The sequence below is a fragment of the Balearica regulorum genome, chromosome 4 (assembly GCF_011004875.1).
Source record: "Balearica regulorum gibbericeps isolate bBalReg1 chromosome 4, bBalReg1.pri, whole genome shotgun sequence".
Taxonomy (NCBI): Eukaryota; Metazoa; Chordata; class Aves; order Gruiformes; family Gruidae; genus Balearica; species Balearica regulorum.
This window is the reverse complement of record NC_046187.1, coordinates 53,481,007-53,503,024: the sequence shown is the minus strand read 5'-3', so window position 1 is coordinate 53,503,024 and position 22,018 is coordinate 53,481,007. Positions and strand designations below refer to the sequence as shown.

The following is a 22,018-nucleotide window of genomic DNA, read 5'->3' as shown; positions in this document are numbered from 1 at the left end:
GGTCCAATCCTGTTCAACATTATCAGTAATGACGTTGATGATGGGGAAGAGTGTACCCTCAGCAAGTTTCCTGATGACACCAAACAGGGGGAGTGGCTGTAACACCAGAGGATTGTGCTGCCATCCAGAGGGACCTCAACGGGCTGGAGAAATGGGCTGACAGGAACCTCATGAACTTCAACAAGGAGAAGTGCAAAGTCCTGCACCTGGGGAGGAGCAATCCCAGGCACCAGTACATGCTGGGGGCCACCCAGCTGGAAAGCAGCTTGACAGAACAGGACCTGGGCATCCTGGTGGACCTTGAGTTGAAGATGATCCAGCAATGTGCCCTTGCCACAAAGAAGGCAAATGGTATCTGGGGCTGCGTTAGACAAAGTATTGCCAGCAGGTTGAGGAAGGTGATCCTTCCCCTCTGCTCAGCACTGGTGAGGCCACACCTGGAGTCCTGTGTCCAGTTCTGAGCTCCTGGAAAAAGACAGACATAGACATACTGGAGAGAGTCCAGCAAAGGGCCATAAAGATGATGAAGGGAAAGGAGCATCACTCCTATGAGGAGAGGCTGAGACAGCTGGGACTGTTTAGCCTACAGGAGAGAAGGCTCAAGGGGATCTTATTAATGTGTATAAGTACCTGAAGGGAGGGTGCACAGAGGATGGAGCCAGGCTCTTTTCAGTGGTGCCCAGTGACAGGACCAGAGGCAACAGACACAAACTGAAACTCAGGAGAGCCTGTCTGAATATCAGGAAACTTTTTTGTTTTGTTTTGGTTTTAGTGTGGGGGTGACTGAGAGCACTGGCACAGGTTGCCCAGAGATGTGGTGGAGATTCCTGACTTGGAGATATTCAAAAGGTGTCTGGAGACAGTTCTGGGCACCCAGCTCTAGATGGCCCTGCTTGAGCAGGGGGGTTGGACCAGATGAGCTCCAGAGATCCCTTCCAACTTCAGCCATTCTGTGATTCTGTGATATGAAAGATTTATTACAATGCTCATTTGTGATGATAATCTTTGAAAAGACTCATCAGTCTAAATTAATTATACAAATTATAAAGATCAAAGTACATTTTTTCCATACATTTTCTAGCCACATGGCATGCTGTGAATACCAGCCTCATTAGAAATCTGTTTGTGCAGTATCCTAGAATTGTTCTTGCTCCAGATTTGGACCATAAAATACATGTTTAAAGATGGTTGTGGTCAAACTGTTAACATCGTTTTTTCTGTGCAGAAAAAGAAGAGGCATGAAAATTCACACCAAAGAGCTATATTTTATACTTGATGATACCAAAGATAGATATACTTTCAATGGAAGAATTCAGCTGGAATCTTGCCTGCCCTTCAGGCAGGCTTGTAACTTGGTAAGAAGACCGATGTGCTGCATGTGGGTGTCTCTCTTGCCCATGATAGTCTCAGTAGTAAATACCTTTTTTTAATGATTTATAAAGACTTTTAAGTGTATTTACCCATGGATGCCTTTACACAGCTCACTGCTGTTCACAGTTTCTAAAGGACAGTTACAGAAGATGTGTGCAAAGACACTGACTGTATTTTTGAGTTTCCAAATAACCTAAGTCTAATCTAAAGGGCTAAACGTGTTGTCTCACCACTGATGAGGCCAGATATACTCAGAGATGTCTTTTATAAATAATTTAAGTTGCAACATTGGTTCTTTCAGTAGAACCAGCTGAACAGTTTTGAAATTAATTCTGCAAGGGACATATTATGAAAGAGGCATACTTATTCCACCGTGTATGCAATGTTTGCACATACTATACATTGTAATGACAAATGATACTTTCTATTTTGTCAAAGGTTTAGATAAACACTGCCTAAAAAGAACATGTGTGGGCCTGCTGAGCACCTCCTTTGAGAAGTCTGGGAGGCAACAACCTTCTGCAAGAGACTAAACAAAGCTGCTCAAAACCCAGTCTAGTTTTCCAGGAGTGAAGTTAGATATTTGCTACAAATGTTAACTTCCCACCATGCATCTGCCCATCTTCATGTATTCTTCCCCCTGAAGGATCTTTTGTTCTCCCAGGTGACAACTGAAATAAAGGTTTCAAAGTCAGACTCTAACAGTTTTGCCAGATGTAAAATCAACAATGCAGTGAATTACAGCTGTGAGAAACTAACCACAGGGTTGTCCATGCTAGAGAGCTCAAAGGACATCAAAGCAAGGCTCCTGGTGGCCTTTTTCTCAGGAATCACTTGTCAGAGGGATGTGTGCTGAATTATTTGAGTGACATGGGAGCCTCACCCAGGCTTCTTTTCCTTTGGAGGGAGTGCTCATTTCCTCTCATCACATGAGTTAATAACCTGCCCTAAGTCAGAGAAGAGAAGCACTCATGCAGGTAGAGACATCTGGAAAATACCGGTGCAGAAATGCTGCTTTTCCCTTCCTTTTCTATGTGTGTGGAAAAGATACCATGGGGCTCAAACTGCAGCTGCTCAGCAAAAATCTGCAACAGGTCTAATTTCACATGCAGGGGAATTTCTCTTGCTCTTCTGACACAATGGAAAGATGTAATTTTTGTGGCGTTACTATCAATTAATGCTATTTGTGTATAATCACCCAGGGGCCCCTCGGTGTAGTCTCTCACATCTGGCCAGTGTAAGCTTGGAATCTGAAGACTGAGAAGCTCATGGAAGCCTGTTCTTGACCCAATATTTAATGGGAGGCTTCTGATCCAAGCCTTCCTGCCCTTCAGTTCCCAAAATACGAGAAAGGCACTCACAACACAAGAGTGAATGCGAAAGCAGGATCGTGGTCCTTGCTATTCACGACCAGACTATGGTGACCATTAACCAGTGACTCCCTTTGTTCATCCCAATTGCCTTTACCATTTGTAAAAATAGCAGATGATTCAGCAGTTCTCAAACTTTCTTCTCACTTTCCCTCCCCCCTCCATCCACACACCTATGGAGAGTGTATCTTGTAGGGAGAAATAATTGCTAGAGCTGCTGGCAGAAAAGTAATGGTGTCAACAGGGGACAGAATGTCGGGGTAGGGAATCTGGGGGACAGACAGACCATAAAAGGGTCTGGGGGAAGAGGAAGGGAGGAGGAAGAGGAAGAAGAGAGGAAGGATGCAGGCAGCACACAGACCACTTGGGGGCTCTCAGCGCTGCCCCATTGCATCAGAGAGGAGGCCCCTAAACATGACATAATCACCACGAACAGCTGCAGTTTGACTCAGCAGCTCCCGGGAGCCTGGGGCTCTTTCTGGTCCCAGTCCTTTTTCAGGCTGTCTGCCTGCATCCCCCACCAAAGCCCTTCGTCACAGCTCCGCTTCACAGTCTGTCACCCTCCCGGCCCCAGCCACCAGCCCCATCATGATCCCAGTAGCTGCAGGATAGAAAGGACTGAACTCCTCCTATTCCTATTATAAAAGCATGATTAGTGCAAGTGACTGAAGGTTTATCGTGACACTGACATTTGGACTGAGGATAGTTAAAGAAGAATAAGGAAGCTACATCGTGTGGTCCTGCTATAAATATTCTAAGTTGGAATAAACTTCCCTGCATCGGTTAAGACCACTATTACACCTACTAACCACTGAATTATCAACAGTGCCACTGAAAGTGTGTGTCAGAAAATCCTTACTGTCAAAAACCTTTTTGTTGTTTTTCTTGCCTTTTGGAGGACTGTAAATCCTGTCAATACAGTAACTGTGCTCACAGAATGTATCTGGATTCTCTTAAAGTACTTGGTACCTTGACTTGATATCAAATGATACAGATTTAACAGAGAATGAGCTGGATTTACAAACTGGTTTACAAACCAGTCTCCAAGGGTTGCCATTGATGGTTATTAACATGGTATCAATGAGCAGAGTCCCAAAGGTCTCAGCTCATGGGCCAAAACTGTTTAATAGTTTTATAGTTGTGATAATTACACAAAATCTGTGATAAAGTTTGCTGCTGATAAAAAGTTTGTTTTGCAAGCAGGTAATGAAGACAGATTACCATAAAAGTAATCTAAATCGCTTTATTAAAAGATACCAGGCCAGAAGTATTTTAATACAGTTAAATACTTAAGGTAATATTGGTTTGGACGAAACAAGGATATAAATTGTATTTATGGATCAAAGGCCTGTATTCTGGCGAGGACTTAACAGTAACAGTGGATAACCACACCAGCATAAACTCTCAAACAATGCTGTACATAAAAAGACAATGTAATCTTTGAACATACGAGGGGATTGCATAAGGCAAGGAAGTGACCGCATTCTTGTCCCCATACATAAGGCTGCTGTTGAGTTGTGTCTGGCAGCCTCAACACCCCAGCAGTCCATGCACCATACCTAACACAACCCAAACATGACCGTGTGGCATTTACTGCCCCGAAGCGTCGCACCTCCTCAGCGCACCCCACCGGTCTGAGCACCTCAGCCTCGTTTCCCTTATTCGCTCCCCGAGCCTGGTAAATGCTGCTCATCTGCGGTGTCATCCCCTGCAGACTCGTCCTCCTCCAGCCCACCTGCAGGCTCCAGAATGAAGCTGTTGGAGTAGATGGAGCTTGGGAAGAGGACAAAAATTGTGCAGGACGGCACTAAGGGCATTGACTGACAGTGGCATGGGGGAGGGGGGCAGAGAATCCCCACGATGCCACAGATGAAGTTTGGAGACACAAACCCCTAAGTCCCACTAATTCTTTAAACCTAAAGGTGTGAGAGCCTTGTTGTAGATGACAATTTCATGACACTTTTTATATGGATATATATGTATACAACACAAAAGGCTCAAGTGATATCCAGGGAATGGTTCACATGCCTGTCACGGACAGGCCAGGGCCTCGGACCACGGGCACACCTCGTGTCCTTTACAGGACTCGAGCATTTGGGAAGCTTATCCGGGACTTCGCATACAACTCCTGGGTGGGACCTGCGGCCCCCAAGAGATGGGCCGGGCCGGGCCGGGCGGCCAAGCCGTTCCCTCAGGAGCGAGGCTTCCGGGGAAGTCCCTCACAGGGCGCCAGGCGGCGGTGAGGCAGGGCCTTCCCCTGACAGAACCGGGAAGAGGCGACCGGCAGCAGCAGCAGCACTCCAGAACGAGCGACCGCCTCCACACCCTCAATCGCCGCAAGAAACCCCACCCCCGGCAACGTCACCCCACCCCAACAGAGGGACAAGCCAGCGCGGGTGGTGACGCTCCCGGGTTACGCACATGACGTCAGGGCGGTGGGACGGGACAGGGGAAGTGGTAAGATGGCGGCGGAGGCCGGATGCGCGCTCTCTACCCCCCTCACCAGCTGCCGGCGCCGCTGAGGAGGCGGTGGCGGCAGCAGCGCCCGCGGCCCGCCCCGCCCCGCCACAGCCCTCCCCCGCCGCGGGACGCCCGGCCATGTAGACGGGGCGGCGCGGCCGCCCTTCCCCGCGCAGCCGTCCCTCTGCCGGCGGGCGCCATGGAGGACGTCGGCTCGGGCGTGAACGCGGACGCGGAGGTGCGGAAGCTGCAGGAGCTGGTGAAGAAGCTGGAGAAGCAGAACGAGCAGCTCCGCAGCCGCCACGGCGCCCTGCCCGCCGCCCCCGCCAGCCCCAAGCGCCTCCTGGGCGGCGGGCCCTCCCCGTCGCCCCCCGCCGTCTCCCCGCCCGACGGCCGCTGCCTGAGCCCCAGGGCCGCCGCCCGGCGGCCGCCCCCCGAAGAAGCCGGTGGCGGCGCGGCCGGCGAGGAGGGCAACAGTCTCCTGGACGACGCGGCGCTTCTTAGGCCGGAGGAGCTGGAGCGGTTGGCCGGCTGCGAGGAGGACGAGACCGGCTGGTGAGGAGGCGGCCGGGGTGGGAATGGGGTGGGGGCGCCCGTCTCCGCCGTCACCCGCCGCCCAGAGGCGAGGAAGGCACCGTCCTCCCCTTACCTCGCCGTCACCGGGAGGAAGAGGCCGTTTCCAGACGTGCCCTGGTGTCGGAGGTGGTCGCGGGGCTTTGTGTATGGAGGCAGCCTCGCCCTCTGGGGCTGGATGAGGGGATTAGCTCTCCAAGATGTACTGAAGCCTGCAGGGGAAGGGTGTTTTCGTTTCTGTACATCACACCGCACCTCCCTGGAGGCCTGCAGCTCTGCTTTTGTTCGGCCGCAGTGAGAGTATTACTTCGGGTCACCTGGAGACGGGAGCAGGCTCCAGTCCCGCCGCAAAATCAGTAGTCAGTATTTTCACAAATTCGGAAGGTGTGGAGGCATTGAGAAACTTGTGGAAAATTTCTGGGGTAGTGCAGAATTAGCCCACAGGTACTGTTATACTACTTTAAGGCTTGGTTGCTTTCAGCTGTGAAGGCAGCAAATGTAACATACTCCTTCTTTTCCTAAGGAGTAGTTGTCCTTAGGTGTTTTCATTTATTGTTAACAATGTAGGTCCACGGTTTACTATAGGTGGTTCTTCTCTTTTTAAATGGATTGCTTATCTTGCTGCTCCAGCAGAAATACCTGCAGGTGTTCACCTTGTCTTTATTACACTTGGATGAGCTTCTACTAAGAATCAAGAAGGTTTGATCTCTGTTAACATCATGCTGTTCTCCAGCTGTCTTTTTTTGAAGTTTCCTATGACACTAGTAGAGTAGCAGTGTTAGAGCTGCAGGAGAAACAGTGAGGAGAAACACAAGGGAAGCATGTACAGGGAGGAAAAGCGTAACAAAAGTAGTCTGACTTGGGTCAGAACTGGTTGTAGGTTCATCTACAAAGGTCTCTTTCTGGAGTGAACACGCAGACAAATTTAAAAAACAAACAAACAAAAATGTCTTTCACAATTAGAAACACCTTTGAAAATGCTGGAATGATTCCATGCATGAGCAATGTTTTAGTTGCTCAGGGAGGAGACAGTGTGTGTGCTTCTTTGGAGAAGTCATTTGCCTGACATCCAGCCTGATCCACTGGAGAAGTATGAGAGCATAAGTTTATTCTCATCCAACAGAAGCTTACTAAATTAACACAAGGCATCATCTTCCAGATGATGAGTCTGTGCAAGGCAGCTACTCTTATTTCTCAGCTTATGCCTTGTAATTTACTGGCTTATAGCACGTGAGGGAAATAGAATATACTAAATTTGCACAGTAAGTTTGGAGTGGGAAAGCCAAACTTGTGAACGTCATGAATTCTAGTGACAATAGATGTTAATCACTTTATATATAAATCCTAAATCATGGGCAACATAATGCATCTCTTTGGTGAAAGTTAATGTCACAACAGAGCATACGGTGACAGTGACAGCATAAGTGCTGCATGTTTTTGTTTATGCCGTTCTGGACACTCCTGGGCAGGCAGCATAGTTCACTGAGCACTGCTTATGCTGATGTCAGGTGGTTGGCACATCACATACACTGCCTGTTATTGTGGCTTCAATCATGTTTCTGTGCAAGTTCTAGTCCTCAAAAGACAACAAAACTTAAATGCAGTCTGTTACATGTCTTGATTCCTTTCCTAATATTTTTACAACTGTAATACTAATTTTCAATGTCAGACATGGGACAATGAGACACAAAAGCATGCAACTAGAAAAGAGCCATTCTTAAAACTTACTGTTATACATATCAAGAAATATGGCTATGTAATTAAAGAACTTTGTCTTTGCGTGCTATAGTTTAATATGCACTTAAAGTGGCTAGATTGATGATTTTTTTCTCCAAATTGCTCTATAAAAATGGAAATCAAACTCCTGGAGTTTCTGAACACCATTTAATTCAACTGGTGAGGCACTAAATACTCTAAACCCATTTTTTGCTTATGGAGGTAGGATAATTTGTATTTCTACATTTGATGAATGGAGATTGTTGCTGTAAATGAAATTGGAAATTTTCAGAGGGCTCATGAAGCAATCAAAAAGAAACAAACCTGTGAAAATAGCAGTGATTATATAAGTGGATTTCTCTTAAACTGTTTCATAAAGATCCCATTCTTAAGGCCTCAGTTATGCAAGGTCACTCAAAAAGTATTTGAATTAACTGAAAGGGTGAATGTACTCTATGAAACCTAAATCTCATGTGAACTCTTTCACATTCAAATGGATTTGGATCACTACTGCTCAACCCAAAATCCTGTTTAAACTGTGGGATTATACCACTGTAGAAATCAAAGACCACTTACCAGCTGAGGAAACCTCATGTGGAAACAAGGTAAATTTAAATCACAGTTTGTGCATAAGAAATTGATTCATCTTGCCTATTTTGGTTGTCTACATAGTGAAGCTTAGATTTGTCTTTACTTTTGATTTCAGAAGGACCTTGGTGTGGGAGATAATAGATGATGCAGGGTGCTGGCTGTCTCTCTTCTTCTCTCTGCTTGGTATAATATGGGTATTTTTTCAGTCTGTGCATTCATATACCCCATTATGAAATTGTCTGCAGACTTGTAATGGCAGAAGAAATAGTTTTCTTCACTGCTAAAATTACATTCTTTTACATTTAATGTTCACATGAAATTAGTGCCTGTGAAGTTTGGCTATGAATTTAAGATGGAACAGTTGATACTGTGACTGAAATTGATAATGGAATGTGACATGTGGTTTTTTAAATCTACATTTTGGAGTTGATCGGCTCATTTTTAAGTTTTAATTCTTTAAATGCTTTTAGATAAGTCTACAGAGGACAAAAGTGTAAAGTGAGAAATGAAAGGAGAAGGTAGAACAAGCCTAAATTACTAACAAGTGAAAAGAACTTGCTGCTGCTGCTTTAGCTATTAAACAGCATTATAATATTAGTGAACTTTGAGACTGTTTATGTTTTTGCTTGTTTGTTTTTCTTCACTATGGTTAGTTAAAACCAGATATGTTTTAGGTTTTAAACAGTTCAGCACATGAGACAATCCTCAAATCATATGGTAAATTACTGAAAATATTTCAGTGAATTTAGATTGACTTTCTTGGTCATATGCTTCTGAATGCTATTTAATATGCTGAAACTTTCTTCCTAATAGGGTACTGAAATTGCAAGTAGGCACATATGCACATGTGCACAGTACTGAGCTGTACCTACTCCCATGGAGATTTTGCTTTATGCCTGCTAATTACTTCCTCAAGAAGTTACCAGTGACTTTGGTAATCTATTCTATGGGTGTTCCTATTTGTTCTTGAACCAGATAGGATCAAATTTATTTTTTTTCAAATTTCAATCTGAACAGGTCTTTTTTAATTAATTAAAAAGACAAAAGGGCAGGAAGGGGGACCAGAGTGGAGAAATCTTCAGAGAGGCAGGATGAGGTATACATACAGCGCCTTGCCTGACTTGCTGGGTAAGGTTGGGTGTGGATGTGTGGCACATGCAAGACAACTCGGTAACAGTATGCGAGTGGCTCGCTAAGCTTCTTTTAAAATAAGCGAGCTGTCTCAAGTTTATTGCAGGATAAGTTTGCACACGTGGGCAATTACTGTAGATTAGTTTGTGCTGTGAATCCACTGTAACTTGCTTTGTGGTAACTTGTTGTGCAGTCACTTACCTAAACTTTCTGAGGAGCTTTCTTTTAAATGTGAGGAAAACATACAGTGCTCTTTCTTCAAAATGTGTATGCAGTATGTGCATGAAAGCGTATAGAGCTTGCTGTGTATTGGTTTTGTACCTATAATTGCTCGGCAAACTTCGGAACAGTTGTGTCCTCTTTAAATCATAGTGCTCTAAAAGCTAGCCTAGCACTTAGCAATGTTTTCATGTCACTGCAATCTAAAGTCTCTTTGGTAGGGCTGAAATAGCTAACAGCTGACTGACTTAATTTACAAACTAAAGGCGGTTGCTGTGTGTTTAAAGTGAAATTACTGGTGGGTCGTTTATATTAATAGTTCAAAGTAATATTTTTAGTGTTTTTGAAGACTTCATATTGGTTTGGTATCCTGTTTAGTTAAAATGGAAAGCAAGTACTTTTACTATTATACACATTCTCATTCAGCAGCTATTTCTATTAAATTGGCACCTATTTTTAATAGTCTACATTTCCATTCTAGTCATCCGTTCCAGTTAGTTGGCTAAGTGGCTGTTTTGAGATACAGAGGATGAAAACGTGATTGTCACCTATAATGATTGTCTTTCAGCACATATTGCTTGATGTCCCTTGAGCACTAACTTTGTTTTGGAATCCTGAAGTTTGCCATAGCAAGCTAGTCAAGTGTAGGGTGAGGATTTTAGGATAGAACTGCACCTGAATGATCTCCAGTTGCTGAAATTACATTGCAGCATTTCCTCTTCAACTGCTAATATGACATTGTATGAGTGTGGTTTAGGCCTCTTGGAAACTGGACAGGTTCTGATCAATTCCTGCCCTGTGACCTAAGTAAAAGAGAAATTGATACTTTTCATTTTGTGGCACATTAAATGTCAATCTGATTTAAAGTCAGGGATTTTTTTAACCAAATTCAGATAATGGCTTCTCAAACTAGGAAGATGACTTGAAAAGAAGCATGTGAGAGAACTAAGGATTAGGGAAGTTACCAGTTTGTCAAGTGAAACAACTGGTGTAATATCAAATAATATTCCATTTGACTAAAGACTTTGAGATATCTATGTTTGTTGTGAAACAGATGTTCGAGGACTGTAGGAAGAACTTTTTCTAACTTCTTGTGTGATATTTAATGGCTTTTAAACATTTTTGATATTATGAAAGGTTCAATACAAATTTCCTTCATTGTCCTAATGGTATTCCTGAAATTTACCTCCTAATCATGTCTTGTTTAGGCGTGATTCACACTTCTACTTTTTGTAGGTGTTGGTAGAGCTCTCAAGCTTAGTGTTTAAGCAGACTTAAGTTTTGTAACACATTTAATAGGACACAGAACTTCTCAACTTTTCTCTATTCCATGTAAGTGTCACCGGTACCTCATTATAGCATATATGCTCTAACAAATTGCTTCTGAAAAGCTTCTCAGACAGTGGACAGTTGTGTAGTGTGTGTGTGTCAGTTCTGGGGAAGCTATATGATGGTGTTACAGGAGTCCTGCAAGCTTTTGAAGGCCCCTTTTCCCATTCTACAGCATCTCTTTCAGACAGCAACATGTTCTTTTGAGATGAGGAAATGAATAATAGCTATAATTTCTAGTAACTAGCCAGGGCACAGCTAACTATCTTTAATTGTTGGTGACAAGAAGGTAGTTGTGTTCCCAATTGCACTTTGCAATCTCTCTGAATAATCTCAATTCTACTTGAAAATGGCATCATGTAGTTGAGATGTGCCACTTTAATATGAATGAGATTGTCAAAGCACTTTTGTAGTATTCATATCCTTATTTTTGAGACCTGAAGTTTGCTGTAACTCATGTATCTCTCAGAAGTATTCAGTTAAGTACACCAACAAATTAGCAATTACAGGCTGAACAAAGTGTCTCAGTCAGTTACAACTGCAGGATAGGAACTTTGCGGGGGTAGGGGAGGAGTAAAGAAGAAATCTGTGAGCCAGATATGTGCAGGGATGTCACTTAGGTTTTGGATTATTTTTTTCTTTACATCCAGAGATTCTCTTCAGATCTGTTCCTGTAGCTGTTTATTCAAAATCTGTTTTAAATTTTAATTTATTTAAATTGCTCCAAATAGAATTTCCTGAAAGTTTTAGATCTAAAAGAGTTCAGATAGACAATTTAGAACACAGTGTCAATTTCCAAGACTGTCCAGTATTATTGTCTTCTGATGTGTTTATTTTTAGTAGCTTTTCCTTTTGGGATTTCCCCCCTGTATTTTAGGGATCTTAATGATCTGCTCTTAGATTTCTTTTTTTTTTTCTTCTCATCTCTTCAAGTTGCTTTCTCCATTCTGCTTTTGTCTGCAATGTTTTGTCTGCTCTCTTATTTCATTCATTGTGCCTCTTGTACCTGCCAGTTTTCCCTTAAAGTGAATGTGGCTAAAATAAACAAGCTTTAACTCAAGTTCCTTCCACTTGCCATCTTCTTTCTAATTCGGATCCGTGACTTCATGTTTGTCTGCATGTTTTTTCCTTCCACTCTTGTACTGGAGCAGTAGAAGGATTCTGGTACAAAAAGACTCTTCCTGATTAGAATCTTGGCTTCTGATTTCATGCCTGTGGCAATTAGCCTCTTGTATTTTAATGCACTGGGAGGTGTTCCTCAGGTGAGGTAATCCCTATGCAGATATTCCATTCCTACCTCAATGTTGTGTCCTCTTTCTTCAAGCCTTTTCTGACTCCTCTGTGTCCTAGCACAGCACGCTACAGCTTGCCCCATTTGGCTGACAATATCATATGAGCTTGTAGTGACAGTAGTCTTTCTGCAAAAGCTCTGCCCTTTTTGTGCTACATCTTCCTGGAACTAATCAGTAGAGCCCCTGGCCGCTTTAAACTTCAGATTGGCGCTGCTGTGGCATAGTTGACTAGTGACAGCTGAAGGAAGGGAATATTACTGTGTGCAGCAGAATCATAGTGTCTGGGCTTCTTAATGTTTCAAAATACACCAAAGCTCCTGGGCTTCTTTTTATATCCTGCTTTCTTTTACTTGACCTTGTGTCACTGAATTATAGCCTTTACTCTCTTATGGAGAAACTGGAATGCAGTTTTCTGGTGTGTTAACGTGTTGTATGGGTGGTAACTGTAAGCTGTCAGTTTCCTCAATCATTTTCAACTTCCTGTTTTGAGAAAGTGATTTAGTAGAGTTCAGAGATGTATGAAGTCATACTGGTAATCTTCAATCCTGAAGTTGCCATGTTGCCAGTCAGTGCTGTTGCATTGCTGGAGAATACGTTAACAGGTAGAAATGCGAACGAATCTTTTCTGGAACGCCCTTCAGCTAAGGAGGACCTGTATCTTTTGGGTCGAACAGTGGTTTGACAAAGATGATTGCTTAGCTGCATGAAGTTATTTGTACACTCTTCATAGTCTCCTTTCTGTTCTTTTTCCCTTCCTCCTGTTGGGAGGAGAGGAAGAGGCAGTAGAAGCATCACTCCAATCTTTAGCCTTGCCCTTGGCCTTTTTTTAATCCAAATAGGGCAAAGCAAACAGAATTACATCAGTTTCAAAACTTGAGATTGGCTGTTCTTTGTCAGATGGAGAATTAAGATCACTGTTTTATAATAATGAGATTTCATAGGTGTATGAGCTGCAAGAAACTGTCCTGAAAGAGTCGTTGTGTACTGCATTGATGCAGATGTGTTTGTCATGAGGTAGTGGAGTTGCATGAAATGCGTGTATTCTAAAGTTCTATTTCTTCTTGAAATGTAAGGTGTGAAACAAAGGCAGTTAAAGGAAAAACAGTTGTTTGGAAATGGGTAGGAGAATCTGCAATATATGTGTGTTTAGGAAGGGAGGTGGAAAAGTGGAAGCTGCATGAGCCTGGGTTGCTTCAGTAAATAAACTATTTAAATGCAACAGCTGGAAACTGCAGAAAAGAATACGTTGGAACTTAAATTACCAAGTGTCTTTCAAAGAGGACATACACTTTAATTTCTTGCCCATTATACTGGGTGTTACTGTAAACACTTCAAATGTGCACGGAACGTCTCAAACACAGCAAGGCATGTCAGCTATCCAGAGAGCTAGCAGTGAGTCTGGCCTGTACAGCACAAAAGTTGACTTTGTTGCATTTGACACATCTTTGTATTGTGTAAATGTACTTTAGGATAGAAATTGTGTAAGCATACTTTAGGATAGAAAAAAGTACAGGCAAATAAATGCTAAAAAGACAGTAAATTCAAAGTGTTAGCTAGTAAATGTTAAACATTGCTTTTAACTATATGCAGATAATTACAGAGAGTACAGCAATTTATGTAATTGTTTACATAGAACTGTAAACATTGAGTGATTCTTGTACTTTCCAAGGATCTTCAGGGCTATAAATGTGTGATGGGCTCTTAGCTTTTCTCATGGGCAGAGTGCTCCTGAAGGTTGTAAGGATTCCTTCAAAATCAATTTTAACCATCAGCATGATACTGGCCAGAGCATAAGCCATGTGGACTATAGTATGTGGCAGTGGCTATTTGCATTGTTACAAATAGCTTCATTTTTGTTTGAAAACCTGGCCGCTAATAAAAATCCTTTCTCCTGCATTTGCAACTGTAGCTTTTTAATTTCAGTGTTTATAAGGGAAGAGTGTTTCAGAGCATGGTGTAAACAAAGTGATCAGTATTTTGGGTGAGAGATTCATGGTGGTTTTATAAGCATGCTTCTTGGGAAGCTTTTGTAAGAAGTGACCTTAAGGATAGTAATTTAAAAAAAGAATCTTTTAAAGCTGTTTATAAAACAAACTGAGTTCAAGTTCTAGAATTACAGAGGAGGGATCAGTTAATAATCTCTTAATAGAGCTGTGGGAAGTAACTTCTGTGTTGTTGATGTCTTTGGTGTAAAGGAAACAAGAACTTTTGCTGTCTGTTTTGTATGGAAACATGTCTGATTAGGCTGTCAAATGTTCCCAAGTTCCATATTCGCTTGGAGTATGAAGTCTATCATTACTCCTAGAAGAAACACTCCTTTAACCATTTCTGCATATGCATAAGCTCTAGTTAGAGCTGTAGATCTTGCACTTCACTGTTGCCTTTTACTGAAGCACGTTTTCAAGTTTGGTTCTAGACCAAAGATAAGGCTTAAATATCCCTATTTTGAGTGTGTATTTGGTTATGACTTCATTTAATCTGTTGAGGGAAGAGAAATTTTAAACTAAATGTCTAGAGCCCTTGAACTGGAATACTTCTTTCTTCAGTCATGGAATGCTGATGTTAAAATAAATGAATGGAGGTGCTGACTGGCAAAGGCCTCAGCATGTCCCGAAGAACAATATGGTCTCATTGTTTCTCTCTACTCTGTGTGCATTATCTCTTGTTCCTTGCTTTTAATGCTTGACTGTATACCCCTTAGGACAGAGATAGTCCCTTTGTTCTATGTTCAAAGGAAAACTAAAGGATCATGTGCTAGGATACAAATTATAAGTAAAAATAAAATGTTTATTGTTCAAGAGTACTGAAATAGTAGATGTGTTCTGTGCACTTCAGCACTGTTCCTTGTCTATTACTTGCTGCATCTTTGTGTTTAGGAAAACAACAGTTGCATATATTCCATAGTGCTTTGTTGCCTTCTTTCAGGTGAATGTTACTTAAATCTGAAAAGATTAATCCCAACTTGTACCTTTATGTGACATAGTGAAATTGTCCGTATATCTGATGTTTCCAAAAAGTGAAGACATGTATGTTTCTGGCATTTAAGTCAGCATATCCCAGTATAGCAATATAGGCGTTGCTTCTTGGCAGAAGTCTTTGGGTAGGCGTATGTTATCAGCATTATATTGTATCCAAAACAGTTAATTTAAACATAAAACTTGTGAATTCTTTATATTTTGAGATTGTAGCGTAGCTATGGTATAAAAATGCAAATAGCATAGTATGTGGTATATTGTTACATGCCTGATCTTATGCTTGTTTTATCTGTCTTCATAGAAATTTTTTTTCTCCTTTTCAGGTTATATACATCCCCAAAGAAGAAACTGACACCAGTGCAAAAATGTGTCAGTCCCTTAGTTTGGTGCAGGCAGGTGTTGGATTACCCAAGTCCTGACATTGAATGTGCTAAAAAGTCACTGATCCACAGACTGGAACAGACAATGTCAGGTGAGTTCCTGCATGCTAACACCACAGGGTTGTACATGCTTATTTTGAAACGGAGTCAGAATTAGCCAATAGATTGCTGGATCTCACCCTCTTCTCACACAACTGTTACTTCTGTATAAAGTTTTCATTATGGTTTGCAATCAGTAATTCGTTCTACTCATTTTCTGGACTGTAGGAATAAAACGAAAGGAAGCATTAGACCATGAGTAATGATTTCAGAGTTTTATGCTACCCAGATTGTTTTTTCCTGAAAACTTCTGACCAAATTGTAACTATGTCCTTAACTTGGAGGTTCTCTTGTCTTATTTTAAAATAATAGAAGCCTGTATTAAACTATCATAATTATTAGGTCCTTGTCAGTACGTTAACATGGAACTTAGTTTTCTGCTAGATGAGCTATTTTATTTCATCTAAGGAAATGAAGGCTGAAGTTCTTGAATACTTTGGGGAGGTAATATTGATTTCTTTTCCTCCCATTCCCAGTAACTGAAGATCTTGTCGCAGATTTAAAAAAAAAAAAAAATCCAGAGTTCATGATTCTTAAGTCCATTTCTTATTCTTATAAAAATTGTGGGCATAACGGTGAAAGTGACCTCTGTATGAGTCACCTTTGATCTTTCCTTACTTCTTGTGCTTTGTGTATGCTGCCTTGATGAATGTCTATGCAATTTTCCTGAACACTTACCATGATACATAGCTTGCTACAGGCAAAGATTGAAATTCTAAATGATGAAAAGTACCCGGATCACAGGGATTTATGAACAATGATACAAGTTTGCGAGTTTGAATACTACTGAGTATTTAGGACTGGATAGCAGTTAAGCATCAATGATTCTGTTCATGGTTTAACATTTTCCCAGAACTGAGTAGAAGTCTTCCAGAAGTATCACAAAATCTGTTAGCCGTAGGGTATCCCTAAAGATCCAGTCATAGTTGAAGCAGAGTAGCAGGAAGCTTTCCTACAAATAGACAAACTTGAAAGTTTGATCATTCAAATAAAGTGTCTAGGCAACTTTACCCCTTTTTTTTTTTTTTTTGTAAACCTGAGAATCTACCTCTGGCAGTGATACTTGCAAGAATACTGCAACTCATCTATAGTAATAATAGGGGAAAATATTAGCGGTAGAAGAGATGGACACTAATACTGCTGGTTGGAACAGATTGTGTGGAAAAAATAATTTGTAACAAAAAGTGAAAATTGTCCTTTAGAGCAGTCAGCCTACTTGCAGATATAGGGTGGGAGGAAGCTCCGCTGGAGGAGACAAGTAGTGCTGCTTGTAACCTTGTGTATGTTTCCTACCCCACAACTTCTGGAATATCTTGTGACTTTTATTTTACATAGTACTTGTACCTCATGGACCCATCACTTAACCTATTACTAGTTACTGGTTCAGATTAATTTCAGTTCCAGTTTCTATGGATAAGGCTTTTCATACTACTGTACTTTCTCTCCTGAATCCTTGTTGATGTTTCTTTTGCCTTGAGTATTTTCTTTTTGTCAGTTCCTGTTATGTCTTTCTAATCTATTTTTGCTGTTTCTCATTCTTAAATGCACTCTTGTATTCCACATTTTCCTCTTTCTTAATCTTTTCCATTGTGAGATGATACAGGAGGGAAGAGCGGCTTTCAGCTGCGTGTTACTGTGAGCAGTTGCTGAGAACAGAAGGTACACATTGCCTTCTCGCTGGTTAGTTCAGATTTACAATTGCAGAGTGAGTCCTGCTTAGTGTCGGAAGCATGTTCAGATTAGAGGGAATCTTAGGTAGGTTCCAGTGCAAAGACCTCCAGTGCAAGACTTAGCCATGCCTCAAGTCCCTGGTGAAAAGTGCGAGAGTGCGTTTCATGTTGGCTGGAAACCATGACTTCTGCCATGTGGTGGTTTAAAATCAAGAAAGCAACTGCAGGAACAGAGAAATGCTAGGAGGAAGAATTTCTGGAAGAGATGCTTTCTTAAGACACAGTTGCACAGGATTAGAACAGAGTAACTTAGGTCATATTGCAATTTTTACTGAGGCAGCATTTTTACTTAAGTATTTAAATCAAACACATGATCAGTATAGAAGTGTAAGGCTGTATGTGTAAAAGAACTGTGATATTTTCCATGGTGAGTGAGTTTGACTTTTCAGTTAAGCATTTAGCTTGTTCAAAACCAACTGTTATTTAGCTAGCTTTAGTCTCAGTGATAGACTTTGCTAATGATTGGTTTGAATTACTACTGGGACTGCTAGAATAAATTTGTTGCTTAATCATAACAAAAATAATTATCAGATCTCTACATTTGGAAAAATTGAACCTGATTCACATAGCAGATCTACTAAACCACCTAAGCATGAGTTTTCTCCACTCACGTTTTTCTATTCCTATTTTCTAGAGTAAAAGAGAGATTGAAGACCAATTTAACCAAATGTTGACCAAAATAAATTAGATGCTGCATACTGTTTCTGAATGTTATAAAAGAAAAAATTACATTAAAATAAAAATGTTGATAATTAACCTTCCCCCTAGTGTTTTGAAAGCTAATGTGTAATCTTTTATAAGCTAATGTTTCATCTAATATAGTATCATTTTAATGTTAAAATTAGTTCTCTTACTAATATATACACTCCTAATAAAGACCATATCTCTAGTTGTTGTAAAAATAGTAATGTCTTCCTAAGTTACAGAAATCCCCGTTGGAAAAACTTTAGGAATTCTAGACCAGAAAAATGGCTTGAATCCAGCTTTTTTCTGGGGGAAAAATAGAATGCTGAAAGATAGAAGTTCACATTAGCTAGCATAAAACTGCCATACCATATAAAGTTTCATCATGTATCAGAGCATACTTTTTATATGTAACAAAAGTATGCTTGCTTTCATCTCAGGAAATCTGTATATGATCAAATATTTTCTGTCATTATGGATATGTACAAAGAGTACAAATTAGTACAAAGTAGCACAATTGTTTTCTAATTCGTGTTTAAAATAGTTGTCGGTGTAATAAGTACAAAATAAAAGACTGTTGTGCAGGCTTACATTTTAGGGTTTTTTTACTGTCATTTTTAGCAAGAGATGAAAAGTAAATTTTTTTTTGCATGAGAACAAAGATTCAGTTGGAATAGATGATCCTATATGCGTGCCAGAAGAACCTGCTATCAAAGGAGTTCTCATCAGAGTCAACCAGAATACAACTGGCTTGTAATTACTGGGTTTGTTAACTGAGCTTTGTAATAAAGTGGAGATTGCCCTTCTGACACTCTCAAATAAACTGGAAGTACCTCAAGAATACTTGTTAGAATTCATTGAATTCACGAATTGCTGGAATTAGTGCATATCATTTAAGACTTGCAGTGAAAGCTGGAATATAAACTTTCCATCCTCTGTCTATAACTGCCTTTTCACTCTAATTAAAACACTAGTAATATTAACTGATTTGGACTCCAGAGAGGATCTTTACCTGAGATGCAATTTAAGGAATCTGCTGCAAAGTCAACTTTAATTTCTGCTGGTTCCGCTTCTGTCCTGCATTCTGCCATCCATTTGGTTGGATGATATGGTTTTTTTGGACGCTACTAAAAACTAATTCACTAATGCAATCAGTTAAAATACTCTAGATGGTTTTTAACTAAATCCACTTTTGTAGGCTGGGTAATAGTGCAGCCCCACTAATGCTTGTACTGTACAACTAGGAGGTAGTGATTAAGAGCAAAGTGGGGTGGGAGGAGGAGCTGAAGCAGACTTTACTGCTGAAAGCAGCATTTCGTGTAACTGTAGTCTCTTTTGACTTTTTGCAATGTCAAAAAAAAATCTTACACTGAATAAAAGGATTTTTAGTAAAAAAATTAATGTCAAATTGTCTGGCACAGCAGAATACAGTTCAATTCTTTTTTTTTTTTTGTCCACCACTATCAGTAGCTGAATTATTACTCCACCCTTTTTCAGTAGCAGAAATGTTACACACTAGTCTTCAAATAGTTTAATTTCTGCCTTTTTGTTTTGTGGATTTTGTTTGGTTTTGTTTGTGTTTTAGAACTGCTTGAGTGTATTGCCATACATTTGCTAGGTCTATTATTGTCAGTTTACAATATATATGCATAGTTTCAGTATTGTCATGCCTTAGAGAGTTTAGTTTCTAGCAGCTAGATGAGCTGCAACTTAATCTAATCTAGATTTATGTCTTAAAATTTAGATCTCTAGTTTTCAGTTTAAAGTTTTGCAATTTAATTTGTTCTTTGTTAAAATACGATTCTGTTTGGCTTAAAATACTTTCAGCAATAAAGGAACGGATTTTACCAAAAATGACCAAATTTCCTTTAGTTGCCACTTCCCCCATTGAAGTTCCATTTTCTATCAGTAGTCATTTAAGTAACTATATGAATCATACACCTGGCAACTAGGAGAATTGCAGTATCATACTGAAAATATTCGCGAGTGGTTAAAATTAATCTGAAAATACTTTGGCATTGAAATATTTACATTAAATAGCAGAGGAAAGTGCCCAGTTTTAGTTCTTACATTGTATATGGTGTTGAAGCTCATGGACATAAAAATTCCAAAGCATTAGAACAGCAGGTATGCAGAAAGGAATAATCTTACAGTCAGTTTGCTTTATTGTGCCCAGTAGGCTCACGGTACCCAGATATATGAATGGAAGCATTTGCCATGCTTCATGGTTTTTGATTTTAACATATGCTTTGGGGAATTTTGTAGGTGGTATTGCTTAGTTCTGTGGTGCCAGTCTTGGGGTTACTGTTGAAATACTGTGTGATCTAGACAGGTCTGTGAATTCTGGAGAACTAGACTTCATGATGTGCTCTGGTTTATATGTAATTGTGCATAGGATGTATGTTACTATAACTCAGCTACTACTGTCTTTTGAGTTGCTTTGTTCTTCCTTCCCAACACCTACACTGAACATCCTGAAGAGATCGGTTGTAGTAATCTTAGGTCTGATTTTTACAAGGAAAATATTTGTTGCTATCTTGTCTTGCCCTCTTCTCCCACTCCTTCCATAGTATGGTTGTATCTAGGAGATGAAGGAATCAGTTAAAAAACTTTCCAGTGACTGAAATATTCTACTTGAATTGTATAGTAATTAAATCACACTGAAGATATATAGTATTGTATTAATTTTTCACTGGTTGTCACTTTCCTCCTCTTTCATACAGCTCTCAAGAGACAGAATTTGTACAGCAGCCCTTTCAGTGCAGTCAGTTATGCAGGTTCCTATAGTCCAAATACCAGTAGCCCCTACAGCAGTGGTTTCAACTCTCCCTCCTCAACACCAGTAAAATCTGCTTTTGTGAAACAGCTCATACCTCCTGGTACCTCAGGTAAGTATGTATGTGAGTGTCTGGTCTCTCCCTTTCTCCTCTTCCTTTCAAAAACATGTGCTCAAATAAATTACATTTGCATAGAACCGGAGTATGAAAGATAGTAAAACCCTGTCAGTCTTTTGTAGGATGTTTGTATCGGGCTGTATTTAAGCTTTTTTAGGAAAGACTTTTTTACAGACTCTGGCCTGAGATACATTTAAAATGTTTTCTCTGGATGTCCGTGTCCCTAAGATCACTGATGCATATTAGCTGCTAGAATAAAACATGTAGTGCTAGTTCTGTGGAGTCCCAACATACATAAGCAGCTTCTAGAATAATAGCGCCATAATTGGTTGGGATGTAAGTTGCATAGTAGGTGTTTAAAGGTTAGGTGTTGGTAGTTGTAAAGTCTTTGCAACTACCCTATTAGTTATTAACTGAAACATTTGGTATGCAATGTATCCATCAGTACCTGTGAGATGTGAACAATAACAAAGAAGCATGTATGTTAATTAAAGCATTCATTGAGGCTTTGCAGTCATCAGTGTAAACACTAACTTCTGGCAATGTTTTCTGCCTTTATTCTGCGTCATAGACACTTTCTTTGCATCAGAAAGATTGATGCCTGGAACATATCTCTCCTCTGAAGTCAAAATGTTGGCTTATATATACTTTAACTCAAGCTGGCATGCAGGGAAGATGAAAAAAAGTTGCATGAGCACTCCCAACTATATGTAGTTTGCGGTGGACTTGTAAAGAGAAGCCTACACTGCAGTATTCACCAGAGCCATTACCCAGATTTTGTTTTAATCTGTGTAGGTCTGCTCTACACTGTGTGCTGCAATGCTGTATCTGCCTGCAGGACAGAGAGATGAAATGTAACTGGTTAAACGGGAAGGTTTTTTGGTATGTTATAGTTTAGCAAAGGTGTGTATGTAGAACAGGTTGTGTTTTCGGATAAACTGTATTGTAAGCATTCCAATCTGATTCAGTATTCATTGGATCAGCCAGTCCTTATGGTCAAGAAAGATATAGTCAAATTTATGTTTTACAAGGTAGTGTGCAGAGACGAGAATGAAAGCACAAATCGAACCGGTACACAGTTGCTCTTTCTGTAAGAGTTGTGCAAACTTCATAGCAGTTCAAACTTGATACAGGTAGACCAGATTATATGTCATTCATTTGTTTTGCCACCATTATAATTTTATAAAGTTGCTCATTTTTAGAA

General features: G+C 40.5%; 1 protein-coding gene across 2 annotated transcripts in view; it reads left to right on the top strand.

Annotated features, from left to right (window-relative positions):
• The first annotated feature begins 5,172 nt into the window (after window positions 1–5,172).
• SLAIN2 (SLAIN motif family member 2) overlaps window positions 5,173–22,018 on the top strand; it is a 35,842-nt gene continuing 18,996 nt past the window's right edge. For both annotated transcript variants that reach the window (XM_075752212.1, XM_075752211.1), the window contains exons 1-3: window positions 5,173–5,756; window positions 15,351–15,499; window positions 20,644–20,808. In XM_075752212.1, the coding sequence (XP_075608327.1) occupies window positions 5,221–5,756; window positions 15,351–15,499; window positions 20,644–20,808 (850 nt within the window). In that variant the 5' untranslated portion in view covers window positions 5,173–5,220. The remainder of the gene's footprint in view (window positions 5,757–15,350; window positions 15,500–20,643; window positions 20,809–22,018) is intronic.